At 45.6% G+C, this 17,721-nt stretch overlaps 1 protein-coding gene across 2 annotated transcripts in view; it reads right to left on the bottom strand.

The window, feature by feature from the left end:
* Window positions 1-5,815, bottom strand: part of CACHD1 (cache domain containing 1) — a 210,493-nt gene extending 204,678 nt beyond the window's left edge. The window contains exon 1 of one of the 2 annotated variants that reach the window (XM_059924016.1): window positions 5,333-5,815. In XM_059924016.1, coding sequence (XP_059779999.1) covers window positions 5,333-5,572 — 240 coding nt within the window. In that variant the 5' untranslated portion in view covers window positions 5,573-5,815. The remainder of the gene's footprint in view (window positions 1-5,332) is intronic. The other variant, XM_059924013.1, reaches the window with a different exon arrangement.
* Window positions 5,816-17,721: the final 11,906 nt, after the last annotated feature.

The raw sequence follows: 17,721 nt of genomic DNA, 5'->3' as shown, positions 1-17,721 counted from the left end.
TCTGCAAGTTTCCTGTCTGCTCATCCACTTAAGCTCAAGGAAGGAACTCTTCAAGCAGCAACCAGAAATAGCACCAAGTTAGAAAGTGTAAAACCATCTCCTTCCCCTCCCCCACACCCCACCAGACTCAAGTACAACTGGCAGGAAAAACATAAGCACAGGCGACGATGCCAGCTAAGACAGGAATCAGTGGAGAGGAAGGGGAGGAAGTACTAAGCACACCAGGGAGAGTCCCTCAGAAGTGATTCAACATGCTTTTCCTTGGGCTCGTTCTTACCAAGTTCAACTCAAAGCCATCCACCAATGGTCAATTTCCCTCTCCTCCAAATGTTCAATCTCAGAAGAAAACAAGGCCGCAGTTTTCCCACTAGGGCTTATACTGCACACGGGGCACAGAATCAAACAACATTATTTGCAAATACAGGTGATTATTTCATCCCTAAAACATTCCCGATTGCCTAAGTACACATTCAAATCATCCTAAAACATGCCATTCCTGGTATGATGGACATGATTAAGGGGCAAATGCCAACCTTGCCTAAACATAACTGCAAATCAGCACGCAGTTATAGTAGAGCCACCAAGATGTTTATGTCCAATAACCACAGGAACTCCGGGCATGATGGCCAAAGAAATGAGATAAGACGTGTGGCCATATGCAGAGGTACAAGAGTCACAGCCACCCCCCTTTTCAGGTGCTTAAGATATAACAGCTACCTTGTCCAGTACCACCAAAGGGCATTAGACATGTCTGGTGAACTGCTGATTTGGTTACCCTTAATGTCTGAGGCTGTCTCTGCTCGCAGGACTGGCCTCTGTGTGTGGACAGTTCATTTAAAAGGCCAAGGGAGGAGTAGCCAACTTCCCTTACCTCACCAGATGGGCTTCGGCAGCCCTCCTCTGTACTCCCATAATGCCCTGTTCCTCTCTCTACCATGGCACTAGCCCACTGCTTTCTAACACCTCTCTGCCTCTAACCCCCGTATCATACCACCTCCTTTTGTATCTGCCTGCATCATCAGTTGAGAACTTCAGGGCCTGGAGCAGGCCTTATTTACCTTGTATCCCCAGCTTAGCCTAACCCAAGGCCCCTCATAGAATAGAAGCCTCCCCCAAAAGTTTCTTGAATGTATGCCAATATGAAAAATGAACTTACGTAATGCTGTCCTAGGGCATACAAAGAAGGCCTCCCCTTTCACTTTCAGCTGTAGCCACTGTTTACAACACTGCTCTGTATTTTCAGTCAACACCTCACCCCTACAGAGCCCTTCAGTTTCTGAAGTCACGACTGTCCTGGCTGCTGCTCTTTCTCCAATTTGAGTTCAAGCTCAAGTTTGTGCTTCTGGTATTTCTTCTGTCCCTGCTGGAAGGACCCTCCCTCACCCACCCCTCTTCCAGGCCCCAGCTGTTTGACCAACCTGCTAGTGTGTCTGCCAAGTTCACAGTGACTATGCCCAGCCCAGCAGAGCTGAGTTAGAGCTACCATCAAGGCGGGCACCCTGGACGTGTGCCAGGCCCTTGCTGTTAGGAAGCCTGTATTGTCATATAATGTTAAATGGGCCTTATAAGTGCCTGGTGAAATGGCTCCCAGAGCCCGATATGTCTTCTAACAAGCAGGCATTGTTGCTTAACTGTTTTACCTGTGCAACCTTACCTCCGCCTGCACGTTGCAAACTCCTTGAGGGGCTGTGCTGCGATACCTCCCTGTAAATCCCCCCAACACCCAGCTAGCATAATGCTCTGTGCCCAGCCAGCTTCCAAGGAATATTTCTCCATTTAAGAACAACCACGTCCATCAACAGTTCCCAGCCCCAGCTTCACATCAGCAGGTGCCTTCACACACACTATTGCCATGAGGTCCACAGAGCAGACCTCTAGGAAGAATCATCATTTCCAGGTTTGCAGATAAAGATCACCCAACTTCTCAAGTGGCAGAGCTGGAACCCGGGTTTCCAAATATCCAATGTGGAGTTCTTTCCACTCCACGATGCTCCTCGATAAAAACTTGTTGCGTGAATGAAAAAGCAGAGGCGAGCCTCCCTGGACACAGCCACTCTCTGCTCCCTAGATCTCAACGTCGATGGATTCACTCCACGAGACCCCTGAGGAGATGATGATTAGGTTTTTGACTTTTACCCATGATGTATGGGGTCTGCTGCCAGGGGGTCAGTATTCAGTGGCAGCTTTCCCAGGGCATTGGCAAAATTAGTTGGTGCAGATCATTTAGAGTTTTTTTGTTTTGTTTTTTTTTAATTTTGTCCATTACTAAAAAGGAACCACCACAACAAAAAAACCCATGAGCAGGCAGCCTCCATGAGAAAACCTTTCCAAGAAAATCTTTAAGATAGATCGCTTTTCAAACTGTCTTCTCTATCAGCAAGCACAAAAACCATGCCATGGGAAACTACAGTGCTGAAAGAAGGCCTGGGTTTTGTTTCTGTAAAATTACTCCTTGCGCCTGTCCTGTGAGAGAGGCGGCAACAGGCCTCCTTGGAAGGCTACTTCGCAATTTCTCAAAATTAAAAATGGTCCTTGGAGAATTTCAGCAGCAGCAACTTAAGTCTGGAAATAGGCTTTTAATGTATAAACTGACCTACAGAAAGTTTCTTGTCAAAGAAGATGCTGTCCTGAAAGGTCTGCACTGTACTGGAAATGCCAAGGTCAAGTGAAAAGAGTCGATCCCTTAATCAAGGGAGGACATTCTTTTTCTGCAGAGACATCATCTCTCCCCAACCCCCTCGTATCTACAGATGGAAGTTTGACCCTGCTCACCTTAATGCCCAAATGAGGCTACCTGCCTCTGAGCAACAGATTAGCTCCACAGCTATAAAATCCAACATGTCACAAGGGAGGACTATATTATCTGCCCTTTAGGCAGCTAAACCCATATAATTTCAGACACATTGAACAAATCCCAGAGGTTTACAGAGGAAAATGTGAGGCTCGAAACCTTTGTTCTACGGGCAAAAAAATCTAACCTGCCTTAGATTTTTACAAGTGTTCCCTCCCCCCAAAAGCTGACAGTCTAACAAAATTGAAAAGAGACCCTTTCCCCAATTTTCCCAGAAGGAGGCAAGTGGCAGATCAATGTACAGCTCAAGAAGAAGAATTTAAATACAGTATGTGCTGCTCCTTTCAAAAAAGGAGAGAAGCCACTTCACATTTTGCCAGACAAAACCCTGTCCCCAGGAGGCCAGTTTCCACAATGAGGTTGCAAAGGTGTTAGAAAGAGGCCAGTTGGGAGGAGATAAAGGGCCATTTGGGCACAAACCCCCCACTGATCAGAGCTTTTTTTCTAAAGTGTCTCCTTTTCAACAGGGAAGCCTTTTAAAACTACATTTGCTTTGGATCCCTACCTGAATGACAATGTGTTGGGATCCGATTTCACCTTTTGTCAAGGATCGGGTGAGAAACAGTAAAACTGCTGTCAGCATCTTAGAAAAAGCTAGTCCTTAGCTTATATGGTGAAGGGGGAAAAAACCCCTGAGGTCCCTTGTCCAGCCCTGGTGATGGGATGAAGGTGATAAATGCCTGCTAATCTTACAAACACAGTCCAAAACTGCAACGTATTAAATTTCCTTTATTAAAAGAGGGCCTCTATGCAAAAATACAATTGTTTGTCCTCTGAATTGAAACATTCATCAGTGGAAAAAGAAATCCTCGTTTTTCCCTAACATTTTAGTTCATTTCCTCTAAAGGTCACTTCATTCCTAAGATCTCTGTCAGCAATCCTCAGAAATCAGAAAACGCATGTGGAAAAAATTATAACTTAATCTGAACCTAAAAGATCTGCATAGAAAAGTTAAACGATGTATCTTAAAAGCTTGTCTACTATTATGCAAATGAAGAAAAATCGGACTCTATTGCACTTCAGGGCCGGTGCCTGCAAATAAACGCAGCATTGCCATTCAAGCAAACCATCCACTCCTCAACCTCACCTCCCTCCTAAAACAAAACAAAAAGCACAACAGTCTTTCACTACAGCGGTAAAGGTCTGTTGAACTAGCTTTAGGAAAAACTATCATCCTGGGAGAAGACTGGGGCGGGGGGGGGGGGCGTAGGGTTAGGGAGAGAGGTTTAAAAAAAAAAAAAAAAAAGACATCAGAAACCTGAGTCCCAAGTGACTTTAAAACACCTCTCTCGGTGGGAGGTAGAAGGGTGGTCACGGTAGAATCGAAATCAGAAACCTATTTCAAGAACACATTCCTGGAAACTTCGCTCTTTCGAAGACCACATTCATCACCATTATTATTGTTAGAATACATAAGAGGATGAGGTTATTTTACGGAAGAATGTTATAGCAAAGGTTTCAGACTCGGAATGTCATCTCAACCTCTCCTCCTAATCTAGTGGGCCAAGGAGGTTAAAATAAAGCCGCGATAGAATCTCCAGGTGGTTTCTGTTTAGCAATTTTTTTAACTACTATTGGTTATTAGTAACATCTTCAGGATTCCTTACTGGCCTCGGGCAATCTTTCTTTAGCCCCTTCCTCTCCTGGGGAGGACGGACCTGGTAAACAATTTAGAGAAATGGGAACCTTATTCACTATGCTCCCTTTCCACCCCCCACCTCCCGCAAAAGGCATACACAAAACAAAAACAGCCGACTGCGCGCAACCGACAACAGCGACAGCCGAAAGCAGCAACAAAAAAAGTCCACCACACAGGACGAGTCGGGAATCTACCCCGAGTCTACCAGGCCAGCCCCTCCCCCAATACACCCGGGCGGGGAAAGGGAGCGCGGAGTTCACTCTCTCGGCCGCTCTCAGCCGGGACCCAGGTGGCCCCGGAGCTGCTGCGCACGCAGCGATGCCTCCCCTCCCGGCGCCCACTGCTGCGCCTAGGTCTGGGGGACCCGAAGAGGTGATCAAGGGGGTACACTGGGAGCCTCGGAAAATCATCCGGGCCAGGCGGGACCGGCTGCCCTGGGATGGGTACACAAAGAGGGAAGGGGAGTTTGCAGGGGGTGGAGGGGTAAAAAAGACTGCGGGGAAATGCGTGCAAATTAGGAAAGGAGGTGCGAGGGAACCTGAGAATCCTTGCCGAGATAATGGAACTGTGCCGGGGGGCGGGGAAAATGGGTTCTGTGCAAAGGGCAGGGGCTTCTGCAGAGGAGAAAGGGAAGGGGACCCGAGTGCTTGGAAGAGGAGTTGGTGTGTAGTCAGGGGGTCCATGGGGAGGGCGGAGGTGTCCGGGGCAAAGGGGACTCTGTGCATGCCAGCGAGGTCGGTGCTCGTTTAAGGGGACCTGTACTGGGGATGTGACCGGGCTCTGCGCGGAGGAGATAGGCGGGATGCCTGGCAGGTTCGCGGGCGCGAGGGGGTGGCCCTTACCTGCATGGTGACGACCCCCAGCTCCTCGGCCGCCAGCCTCCGCATCTGGCTCGCCAGCACTTGCGCCTCGTCCAGGATGGAGAAGTCGGCGTCGGCCCCGGCGCCCAGCAGCCAGCCCGCGGCCAGGCAGAGCAGCCAGAGGGGCGGCCGCCGCGCCCCAGCCCGGCCGAGCGAGCCCCGACCCCCGCGGGCCAGGGCGGCCGCCTCCGCCGCCTCCTCTTCCTCCGGCTCGCGGGCCATGCCGCCTACCCCCACTCCCCGCCGACGGGCTCCAGGCGCCGGGAAGCGGGGAGGGAGCTCCGGGAGGTGCGCCCAGGGCCCGCTCCGCGCACCCGGCAAAACTTTCTCGCCCTTCTGCAGCCGCCTCTCAGCGCCGCGGCGGCTCCCGAACTTAGGGGGCGCCCGGCTACGGCGCGGGAGCGCGGGCGGCCACCATCTCCGGGCTCCGGTGGCCGCGGCGGGAGAGGAAGCGGCCGCCCCAGCCGTCCGCGGGACCCCGGCGCCGGCGCGGCCCCCGCGGTGCGGCGGGCGGCTGGGAGAGCTGCGGCGTCCGCACCGGGTGCGCGGCCGCGGGGCTGACAGGCGGAGCCGCCGAGCTTTCGCTTCCCGCGGGTCCCGGCCGAGCGAGGCGGCGGCGGCGGCGAGGGCGGGCGGCTGCACCCGCGGAGGAGGAGCGGCGACCGGGCTGCTATGCTGGGGCAGCCACCCGAGCGAGGCGGGAGAGGGGGAGGTTTAAAAAAACAAAAACAAACAAACAAAAAAAGCACACTGAAAGAAAGAAAGGCAGCGACGGGGGAAAGGGAGGTGTCTGGTGCCACCACGCTGCGCTCCGGCTCCGTGCACTTCCCGGCCCGGCGGCCGCCGCGGCTGCGGTGATTTATGGAAGCGGGGAGAGAGGCGGGGACATTCCCCCGGTCGCCCCTCCCCTCTCTCTCCCGCTCCCGCCTCAGAACCGGCCCCTCGAGACGCCACGGGCCCGAGCGCAGCCTCTCGGCTCGGGTACCAGCCCTGCCGGGGGTGGGGTCCCTGGGACCTTCTAGTTGCCGGGGACAGCTGCCCACCCCAGCTCTCACCGCCTCCGCCCTCGCGAGGGACTCCGGGGTCCCACCCATCGAAAGTCCCTTTAAGTTCTAGGACGCTGGCTTTCTGCCTGGCGGAGATTCGGGAAGGAGGGGACTGCTGTTTGTGCGTCCACTGCCCTTCTTCGATGTTATTAATAACAATAGCTAGCATTCGTTGGATCAACGGATTCCTTTTTTATTCTTTTTTTTTTTTTTTTTTTGACCGACGACTCTGTGCCCGGCCCAGTGCTCTGGGGTTTGTATACATTATCCTTTAATCCCCACCACATCCCTGTGAGGTACTATCTTTATCCCAAAATTTTAGGTAACAAAGACCGAGGCTTAGAGAGGTGGAATGAATTGCCGAAGGTCACCCAGGGGATAAGAGGCAAATCCAGAATTTAAGCAGATCCGAGACTCTTGCTCTAAAATAGGACATAATTCTTTCTGCCTCTCTTTGGAAATGAACCATCTGATCCCGTCAAAAGCAATAAACAAAACAAAACAAAACCCACAAAAGTACTGAGCGGGAATTCGCCCCACAACAACTAATTTCTCTGAAGCCTGGGGAGGCAGTGTGCTTCCTTCCTTCCTGCTCCTGACTCCTGGCTCAGGCCCTCTGAGAGATCACCTGTTGGAAGCACCTGGAACAAATGGATGAAGGTTGTGGTAGGGGCCATTCTTAGAAGCCTCTTAAGGTTCCGGCTGTAGGTTCCTAGAGGACAGAGCCGTGCCCAGGAAGATGAAGTCAGCCTAGCAGAGGCGGTAGCAGGACTAGATCTCGGCTTTGGTGTTCTCTTCACTTTACAGCAAAACCTTATGTTTTACTTCTTTGACTATATTGTATTAAAAACCCATTTTTGGGTTTCCCTGGTGGCGCAGTGGTTAAGGATCCGCTTGCCAGTGCAGGGGACACGGGTTCGAGCCCTGGCCCGGGAAGATCCCAGGTGCCGCGGAGCAACTAAGCCCGTGCACCACAACGACTGAAGCCCGCGTGCCTAGAGCCCGTGCTCCGCAACAAGAGAAGCCACCGCCATGAGAAGCCCGCGCACCGCAACAAAGAGTAGCCCCCGCAAACCACAACTAAAGAAAAGCCCACGCACAGCAACAAAGACCCAACGCAGCCAAAAATAAAATTAAATAAATAAATAAATAAATAAATTTAAAAAACCCATTTTGCCTCGCGGTTGTTTCTCAGTTCTGAATTCCCCAATCAGTGTTATCTCTGCTATACTCCATGTTTTCATTTTGTGACACTCCCCATTCTGTGCCCCCTTGAGAGAGGCACATGGGACTCTTGGAACACCATCATTTATTACGTGCGATGCTCGTTTTGCATAACACGTCCTGGAACCAAGATAACCTCATCGAGGGCAGGGCCCAATCCACCTCTCCGTCATCCACACTTAGCTCAGTACCAAGCACAAAGTAGATACTGTGAAAACGATTCTTGAATTAATGATGGGATAAAAAAAAAAAATCTGTTGTCTTTTATCCCCAGAGTTGACTTGACATTTGGTAGCGAGATGATCCTATAACTTCTGTTTTTCACTGTTATACCATTGCATATGATTGTTAATCAGTGATACAAAACTGATGTCAGTCCCTGTGGTAAGTGGAAGAGAAAAAAAAAATGATAAAGGGCAGCTAGCATTAATTTTTTTGTCTTAGATCCTTCAAGGTTACTGTCATCAAAATTGTCATACATCTCTAAACTATCCTTCTGAAACTCTTTCAAATGGCTTCTCCATCTTTGCCCAGCCTTTGTATCTTGCTATTTCTTGGGGTCCTATTTCTTGAGGTTATAATCCTATGTCCCCCTTTTTTTACTTTAAGTGTTTTTTTTTTTTTTTGAGAACTCTCATGTTACACCCACACCTTTAATTACCACCAAGACAGCAGAGTTTTGCAAATTTCTAAACAAAGCTCAATCTCCCTTTTCAGTGGGATTTCCAAAATTCCGACAGTTTACTGGCGTCTCTACTAGATACACTTGAACTAAAACTCATTCCTGCTTTCTCCCACTCTCCACCTAAATCTATACCCTGCTGCAAATCTGGGTGGACGTCACGCATGCTCCAAACCAGGTACCTCACTCGCCACATCCATCCCCTGCTCTCCATCTGTATCCCACTGGCTGCCTTCAGCTTCTCATCACAGCTCACCTGTGATCATGACCACAGTCTCCTCTCAGGTCTCTGTGGAATCCACCTCACCCCTATCCTTCTATTCTCCAATCAAAATCACCTTTCTAAAAGTCAAATCCGAACTTGTCTCTCACTAACCTAATCATTTCTGGCACCCCATCACAGAGAAATAAACAACACAACAAACGAGTCTTTCTGGGCTCTGGCTTATCTGCCTTTCTGGCCTTCCATAAGCCACTCTGCCTCTCAAATCCTCATAAACCCCAGAAAACACTTTTGCTGGTGGTGTTGAAAGCCCTACCCTTTCCCCCACCTGACAAGCCCCTATTGAGCTGAGATGTCATCTCTGTGAAGCCTTCTCTGACACCAAACCCCACAGAACTGATTGCTCCTCCTTTGGGTCCCTCTAAGTCTTGTTTCTTCTCTTAGCACTGATTATCCATTGGACAGTCATGTTTTCTCCACCTAATGCTTCTCATTAGGTCCACCAACCACCTGTAGCTTTAGGAGACTCAGTAAACTGCAAATCCTGTGGTCCATCTCAGGTCCACTGAAGCAGAATTTCTGGAGGTGGGCTAGGTCCTGGAATATGCATTTTACAGACCCCCCTGCCCCCCCCACCACCATGAGTCTTATGAACTGCTGAGAGATGGCAAACAAGCTCCCCAGGATGAAAACTCACTCATCCGGGAGCTCTGGCGCTTCGTCCAATGCCTACACTCTATAGAGTCTCAATACCGAGAAAGGGCCACTAACAAGTAAAAGTCTCAGAAAAAGTCGGTTGCCTAACAACTTTTAAATGGTGGTGGCAGCGTGCTAACACGGGTCTTCAAATGGCAAGCTCTGAGCTACTAGTCTGGTGTTAGAGAAAAGGTTTACACACATATGTGCTGGCACATGATAGACCAATAAAAGCTTGTTGCCCGATAAACTAGTAATCCTTAATGTCTCCAGTGCATTTAAGTAAAATTGCCCTACCATCAGCCCCTCTCAGCACCAGTGGATTGTTCTCTGAGGGGCAGCTGATTAGACCTGGGTGGGCTTATAACATCAAGTAGCCAATCTATCACATCCAAGGCATGGCAAAAAATTAGCTGGGTCAAGCAACTTTTCATTCTCAAAAAGTTTAGGGAAAATAAAAGGAAAAAGCAATTAGAAGTGGCAGTTGAAACAAAAAAACATGATTAGAAGTCAGAGGGGACACGAGTCCCATAAGACATACTACAGGAAGTGTATAGCTATAAATACATATACAGATATATATATATTTATATATAAATATTTTTACACATACACACAAAGATGTATATGTAACCATGTATGTGTATGTGTGCATGCATGCACATACAGCCATATAGCATGGTAGCTAAGAGCAGGGTTTTTAGAATTAGAAAACCTGGGTTCAGATCCCAAGGACAGTACTTATTAGCTGTGTCATCTCTGTAAACCTTAACTTCTCTTAGCTTCAGTTTCGTCATCTGTACTTCATAAACACTAACACCCAAAGTTTTTGAGAAAAGGCACATAAAACACTTCACATAGCACCTGGTACGTAGAAGCACCCAATAAATAGTGGGGATGTCTGCAAGCTGAAGTTATGAGGGAGCAAACATTACAAAGGAGCTAAGAAAGCCAAGCAGAGAGAAGAGAGAGTGGAGTACACAGAACATGTGGCCTGAGAGAGGCCATCCCCCAGACGCAGAACTAACTGGATTTCAGAACTTTCCAATTACAGTCCAAGTCTACATGTTCTATTAATAACAGCCTCTTTCTTTCTCCCCTCTGTCTTGATGTAATTCTAAGGATCAAGTTCAATCATCCATTCTTACAGAGAGGACACTATTGACTATGTAACTATTTGAATACAAAATGAGGAAAAGACTGGTAAGTGGGCCACAATTGTCCGGAAGACTAGAGACCACCATGAAAGCTGTCTGATAGATTAAGCTTCTCCCTAGAGTGCCCTGTACTCCTTGCTTGTGACCGAGTTGGACACCTGTTCATTATGTTTCCTCTTCCTAAGCGCTAGCGCTTAACATGCAGCCTTGTAAAAGTCCATTTATAAGTCTGTTTTCTCCATCGTAATGTTTCTCAAACTGTGGCCTACAGGCTTCTACAGCAGAATCACCCATCAGGGACTTCATTTGCCACATTGTCAAGCACAACTCTAGATCCAGAGTAGAAACCCAGTAAACGTTGGACCAAAGAACTGGGAAAAAATTAAGAAAATCCATGGGTCATTAACTCTGTGCCAAGAGTAGCACTAACGATATTGTTCCTTGGCTGCTAAAGAAGAATGGACCGAGACTCCTCATCAAACTGGCTGCTCTTCCCTATTTTGGGAGATGCAAAGCCACTTCAGTGAGAGACCACCTCATGGTACTCACGGGCCAAGCTTCTCACCACAGAAAACCTGTAGGTCAAACGGTTTTGAGGAATTCTTGGTCAGATTTCCAAAAAAATGTGGTATGGAGTTTCCAAGCCACCACGATTCCCCTTTGCATGCTCTGAGGTGGAAACAGGGCCAAGTTAACAACAAATCCTCAGCCTAACGCTTCTGGCAGGCTTCCCATTCAAAACAATAACTGGCTGCAAACTATATTGAATCTGTGAACTCAGGGAGCTCAGGAGAATAGAATCAGTAACTTCAAGGGCAGAAATTAACATTTGCCCATTAACTTCTACAAGAATTCAGATCTCAGCAAGTGTGTTTCTTGTTAAATAGATGGAAAGAGCTACCAGTCTAGAGCATCTAGAACATAGAGCCTCCCTGATTTCCATATTCCTCCTGCTGATTTTAAAAATCATCAGGTTTCCCACTCCCCTTCAGACTGGGAGCTAGCAATGATAGAATAACAGTAATTGATATAAGTAACCGAGACCCTACCAAGGGTAGGATAGCATCTACGGCACACAACTTATCATTTCTTGAACTCAGTGTGTTTCCTATGTTCTATCATTTAAGCATTAAAACAGAGAAGACAAGTTTATTATTATGATTTCATACACAGGGAAACTGAGGCTTGGAAAAGTTAAACAACTTGCCCAAGGTTATAGGCTAGTAAACAGCAAAGCTGGGCTGGAAATCCAGGTTTGTATGACTCCAAACTCAATTCTTTTGCTGCTCTATTGTGTGCCTGTCTGAATGCAAAAAGAAAGGAAAAAGAAAGGAAATAATAATTATTGACACCCATAGACCTCTGCCTAAGAAACATCCTTATTTCTAAGGCAACAACTTTTTTTTCCTGTTAATTTCAACAAGCATCTATTGAGCATTTGCCATGAACCAATAATTTTACTGGGTCCTAGGGATACACAGATGAATAAGATTGGTTGTGCTTAAGAACTTTCCTGTTACTGGGAAAGTCAGAGAATTTTAAGACAGGTAATAACACACACAACAAATGCCTCAGGGCCTTTGCACTTGCCATTCCCTGTGTCTTGAATGCTCTTCTTCCAGATATCTGCATTTCACTGTCAAGAACTATGAAGTCTGAATCTTTACCCTACTTGCAAACCAACAAGTCAGCCTACCACAGCCTCACGGCTGCTGGCAGAAGACACGAGCCTCCAGGGTTAAAGACAAAGGACTTTATGACTCCATTACTCACAGCAATAATAGTAGCCTGAGTGTCAGCATTTGTGCCAGTTCTCCAAGCCCTAATTCTCACTGGCTACATGAAGAGGTTCATTAACACCTGCACACATCAAGTACCATGGAAGAAGAGGAACCCCAAGCTTAGATAACCCAAATCTTATTTATAATAAAATGCAAACAAAACTGCCCTTTGCTCCGGAGGGAGATATCTTTAATATACTGGGCAGAAAGCAAGTTTTCCCTAGGCTCTGAAGAAAGACACTGTCTCTACCTGTCAAGGCTGTTCACTAAACAAACATCCTTGAAAATGTAGTGTAGAACAATAGGGCAGATAGTACCTTGCTCACAAGACAGGCAAAAGTGCAAGAAACCCATGGAGAATTATCTCCCCACATTGCCTTTCTCTAGTCTGGACTCAAATATGAGGGGAGGCCTTCCCTCACCATTCCATTTAAGACTGTAACCCCTATAACCCCCCTCTGGAAATTCCCTGTATCCTCTCTCTCTACTATACTTATACCATCTAGCAACATATATATTTACTTACTTATTTTGTTTATTGTAAACTCGATGGAGGCAATGATTTTGATGTGTTTTGTCAACATATCCTCAGTGTCTGAAATAGTACCTGGCACATAGTAAGTATTCGAGAAATAGTTGTTGAATGAATGGATATAATATGGAATGCTCTAGAGAAGGAGCTTATGCATTGGGTACAACGAGAGGGGCAGTTAATCTAAGGTAGGTCAGAGAAAGTTCCCTAGAGAAGATGTCACCTGAGGAGGGTCACCAAGGACAGGCAGCTGTCACTCAGGCATAAAAAAAGCAGCCCTGGTAGAGAAAAGCATTAAAATGTGCAAAGACCAAAACAAAACAATGCGAAGAAAGGAGCTGTAAGTTTGGGATATCTACAGCATTAAGTGGGAAGGGGCAGTGGACGAGGCTGTTGGTGAAGACAGAGGCCTTGGTCCTTAGCCAAGGGACTTGGAGTTTCTTCCATGATAGATGGGGAGCCACAGAGGGTTTTAAGCAGGAGAGTGACATTTTAGAAAGATCACACTATATATAGTTCTTTGGGGGATGGATTTAAGGCAGGGACTCTTGACTCAGACCTGTTGACTGAACTAAATAGCAACTCAAAATATCTAAATATTTCTAATTAGGATGTTGAAATTTCTAAGGAAAAAGTATGACATAGGATTTCAGTTTAAAAAACCAAAACAAGACAAAAATTGAAAATACTCAGAGCTTTAGCAAGATTCCTCATGATTTTTAATAAACATAATAGTAATAACTTAAATATAACTTAGGGAGTCTTAGAAAGCAAAGAGTTAGAATTGACTCTCAGCTAGTTATACTGAAATCAGATGACACTTTCTTTCCATGGGCTTGATTGGACATAATAAGCAGTATAGTTCTTTCCATCTTACCAAATGTTTAAAATTTTTCTAAAAACTATTTAAGAGTACTAGAATTATCAATAAACCAAATCAAACCAACTATAGGGTGAGCATTTGCTATGTGCAGGAAACTGTGCTGCTTGCTTTGAGTTTATACTTTGGCTAGGGAGGCAAGACTAGAAATATACAAAGTGAAATAGCAATGAGAGATTTAAACCACAGACCAAGGCTGTAATAGGAGAGATGGACAAAACAAATGAAGTACACAAACAGTGGTTTGCATAGTGAAAATATGACTATATATGGAAAAAATATTGATAGCCAACACTTTCTGAGTGCTTACTAGGTTCTAGGCATGATGCTATGGGTTTTATATCAAGTTATCTCCTTTAATCCCTAGAATTCTATGAGTCGCAATCCTAATAATACCTAACATTTATTTAGCTCTCACTAGGTTCCAGACAGTATGCTAAGTGTTTTAAATGGATTATGGATTATTTTATTTTATCCTTGCAAAGACCCTATTTAGTAGGTATAGTCATCTCCATTTACAGATCAGGAAACTGAGGCTTAGTAGGATTGAGTTCTTTGCCCAAGTTTTCACAAGTAACATGCGATGGTGTCATTATTTAAATCCACTCTTAATTACAGTGCTCACCTGCTTTATAATAACAAGCAGGTATTATTATCAGGTCTACTTTCCAATGGAGAAAAGTAATGCTCAGAAAAGTGGGGTCATGAACACATGTCTGAATGAAAGCCAAAACATAGGAACCTTACCACAAAACATCTTGATGCATCAGAAACATAAATGGCATAGAGTTTATATTTTATCAGTGTCATCCAGCTGACTTGAACTGAGTTCAAGTTGAATATGAGGAACTTAGTGGGGCAAACAGGATTCGGATTTTAAAATTTTCATCGTTTACTTACACCAGGGACTTTGCCATATGCTAGGGAACACTGTTGTGCAGGCATACTGCATAGGCTTAGACAGGGACAGATACTGATCTAGTAACTGCAAACACACGGAATCGGAAGTGAGGAATTTTACAAAAGGCAGACACTTTCAGATCAGTGCCCTTTTTGTTCTGATGACTCCATGATGCTAGAGAATTCTAGAATTCCTACTGCAGTGGATATGTGTGCTGAGCATTGTGATCTCACCCTACAGCTCCAGGGGTCAAGAAAAGGAAAAGGAAAGGAACATGCTTATTTGTATTTCCTATTTGTACCTCCTACCCCCACCAACTCTTAAACGCCCAAGCAAACCTTGCTAGTGTTATACTAAAAACCTGCAACAAAGCCTCTAAAACAAATTAGAAGACCTCTTATTTCACCTGCCATTCATCACTCCAGATTTCCCTGGCCCATTAAGTTCACACTTAAACCCAGATTTTCACCTTCAGCGTCCCTGGGTTTGATGAGCCACATTGGACCCACTACTTCAGTATGTCACCTCGGACACACTTGTATTATTCACTCTCTGGCACTAGGCATCTTAATGTTGGGGGTCCTTGCCCTCAACTCACAGCACAGACTGGGCAGACTTGCTTCCTGCCTGACCTCAGGGGAGGGCACCACACGAGTGCAACCTGAGGGCATCAAGATTGAAATTAGAGAGTCATCCTTGACGTCCCTGTTTTTAAAATCTGGTTAAATAATTTCATTTCCCCAACATTTATTTATGAAGGATCCCACATAAGCCTCAGGATGAAATGGAAATTCTTAGCACACAAGGACTTGCATGATCTGGACCCAAACACATCTCTCCATTCCCCCCACTCCCCTCCTTCCAGCACACACCTACATCACCAGCCAAAACCAGCCACTTGAATCTCTGACTACAATCCTTCATTGCTCTACCTCGTTCCTTCCCTGTCTTTGCTCTTTTGATTTCATCTGCTTGGAATGTCTTCCCTCACCTTTCCACCTGGCTAAGGCATTCTTATTTTTGGAGATTCAGGTAGAATCACTTCCCTCTAGGAAACCTTTCCTGACCACTCTGCCCTCTCCTCCACGTAAAGGTAGAAGCCTCTTCTCCATGTTCCCTCAGCCTGTCCCAGACATCACCTTTATCACTCTGCATAGCAACTGTTACCTCTTGACAGTTTTTCTCAGAAGGCAGTCACTTCCTTTAGGAGAAAAGCAACTTGTTTTTAGCCTTTAAATATCTTGCTTCTCAGCAGCAAATGACACAGAGTGGAGACTTAATAAACATTCATTCAATTAATGAACCCTTGAATCTATTACTTCCTACTTAGCCTTCTTACTGATCTGGAGACTATTTGGTATTTGTAGAAATATCACATTCAAACGCTTACCGGGACCAGGCAGAAATGTAAAGGCATTAACTGGCCATGTGGGACATTAGTCCTGTCTAGAGTGGCCTCTGCTTTGGGCACATGATGTTCTTTGGAGATGGAGAAGGAACCTGGGAAAATCATCTACTTTGTCCTTCTGACAGTAGATGAAGACTTATCTTTTTTTCCCCATACATAAAGAGGTTTCCAACTTTCCCTGAAAGTACTATGCCAATAAGATTAATCTTAAAACATCAAATTCCCTTTCATCCTTCTCACTGAGTTTTCTGCCAAGTTTCTCTGCCCGTCACCATGAGAGCAGAAACACTATTGCTCACATGTTCTGTTTACCACTTAGCACATGGTGGGTGTTTAATTCGTGTTAAAAGAGTAACCATAATATGCAGAAGGTGAAAGAAAAAGTTAGGTATTTTTAATGAAAGTGTGACAATTATTTTCCTTTTGAAAATGTGTTCAACCTAAACGTGATTTCTTGTTTATATGACCTTGTCTTTTGTTTATATGACCATGCTACATCAGCAACAGGAGAAAAAATTAGGTTTATATCATAGTCAACAAGCTAATTAGCTCACATCTTCTCTATTTTGGTCATTCACTCATTCAGTCATCCAACAAATAATCTAGGCCTACTATGTGCCAGGCACTGTGGTTATTACTCAGATTCTACTTGAACCCTGGGAGTTGCTTTCGGTTCACCCCTCATTTTTCTTCTGAGACGAATGAATGATAGCTGTCTGCCAGAATGCGGCTCTGAGTAAGGAGGACAAACTTGGACAGTTGCAGAAACACAAGATCTGGATGAAGGGCTTCCCTAACCAGGTCTTGACGTCCTTCGTAGAGGACTCCAAGTATCAAAATTGGAGCCCCTTTTTGTAGGTAACAATCTGCTGCTGGTCAGTGACTAGCCCAAGGTCAAGTTCCAAGATCGTTCCGGATAGTTCTGATGTTCTCCACTGTTCCTCATTGCTGACTGATATCCCATTCCTGGCCCAAGTTCATCTGCTGCTATGAACCAAAGGTCATTTACCCTGAATTTAGCAACTGCTTCAGAATCAACATTGGCTGGAAACAGTGTCCCACCACACTGGTGCCCTCCCACATACTCTGCCTCTGGGCTCCAATGCTGATGTCTACACCCAACATCCCTGAGCTCTTTGTAGGCACCATGTGCTCTACTAAACAATTGACTTTCATCCTTATTCAATCCTTCCAAAAACTTGATGAGAGAGACACATTATTTTCCTCATTTTATAGATGAAAAAACTAAATGACAAAGCAGAATTCACACCCAGACTGTGTGGGTTCTGGCACCAAATTGGTCATCACTGTTAAACTACCAAGAATCACCCTCGGAGTGAGACGGCTCTTTCAGTCAATAATAACATTCAACAGTAAAAAATAATAACGATGATTCTGTATGGGGTAGGGACTCCTAGTTGCCCTTGACTATTCTTTGTTTTATAGTAGTAAAATCCTTAGTTTAGCCAGGCAAATGGCTGCCTATAAAAAGAATACATTTCCCAACCCTTCTTGAAATTCTCTATAGCCATGTGACTAAGGTCTGGCCAGTGGGATGACACAGAAGTGGAGCATTTCCAGGGACTTTATAACAATTGCTTTGAACTCTTTTGATAGCATCCTACATACAAAATGCATTTTATATTATGTTGCATATATTATAGGCCCATATATATTTCTGAAACAAAAGTTTTAAGTAGAAATACTTACCTTTACTGTGTGATAAACACTCTGATATTGTCTGTTCTATTCTATTTCATTTTTAAAAGTTATCCATTATATTGATTTTAGGACCCACTAGCGAGTCATGACCCACAATTTAAAAAGCATTGCTCTACCAG

Source organism: Balaenoptera ricei, chromosome 1, assembly GCF_028023285.1.
Source record: "Balaenoptera ricei isolate mBalRic1 chromosome 1, mBalRic1.hap2, whole genome shotgun sequence".
Lineage (NCBI taxonomy): Eukaryota > Metazoa > Chordata > Mammalia > Artiodactyla > Balaenopteridae > Balaenoptera > Balaenoptera ricei.
The sequence above is the reverse complement of the archived record's forward strand: the minus strand, read 5'-3'. Positions and strand labels throughout refer to the sequence as shown.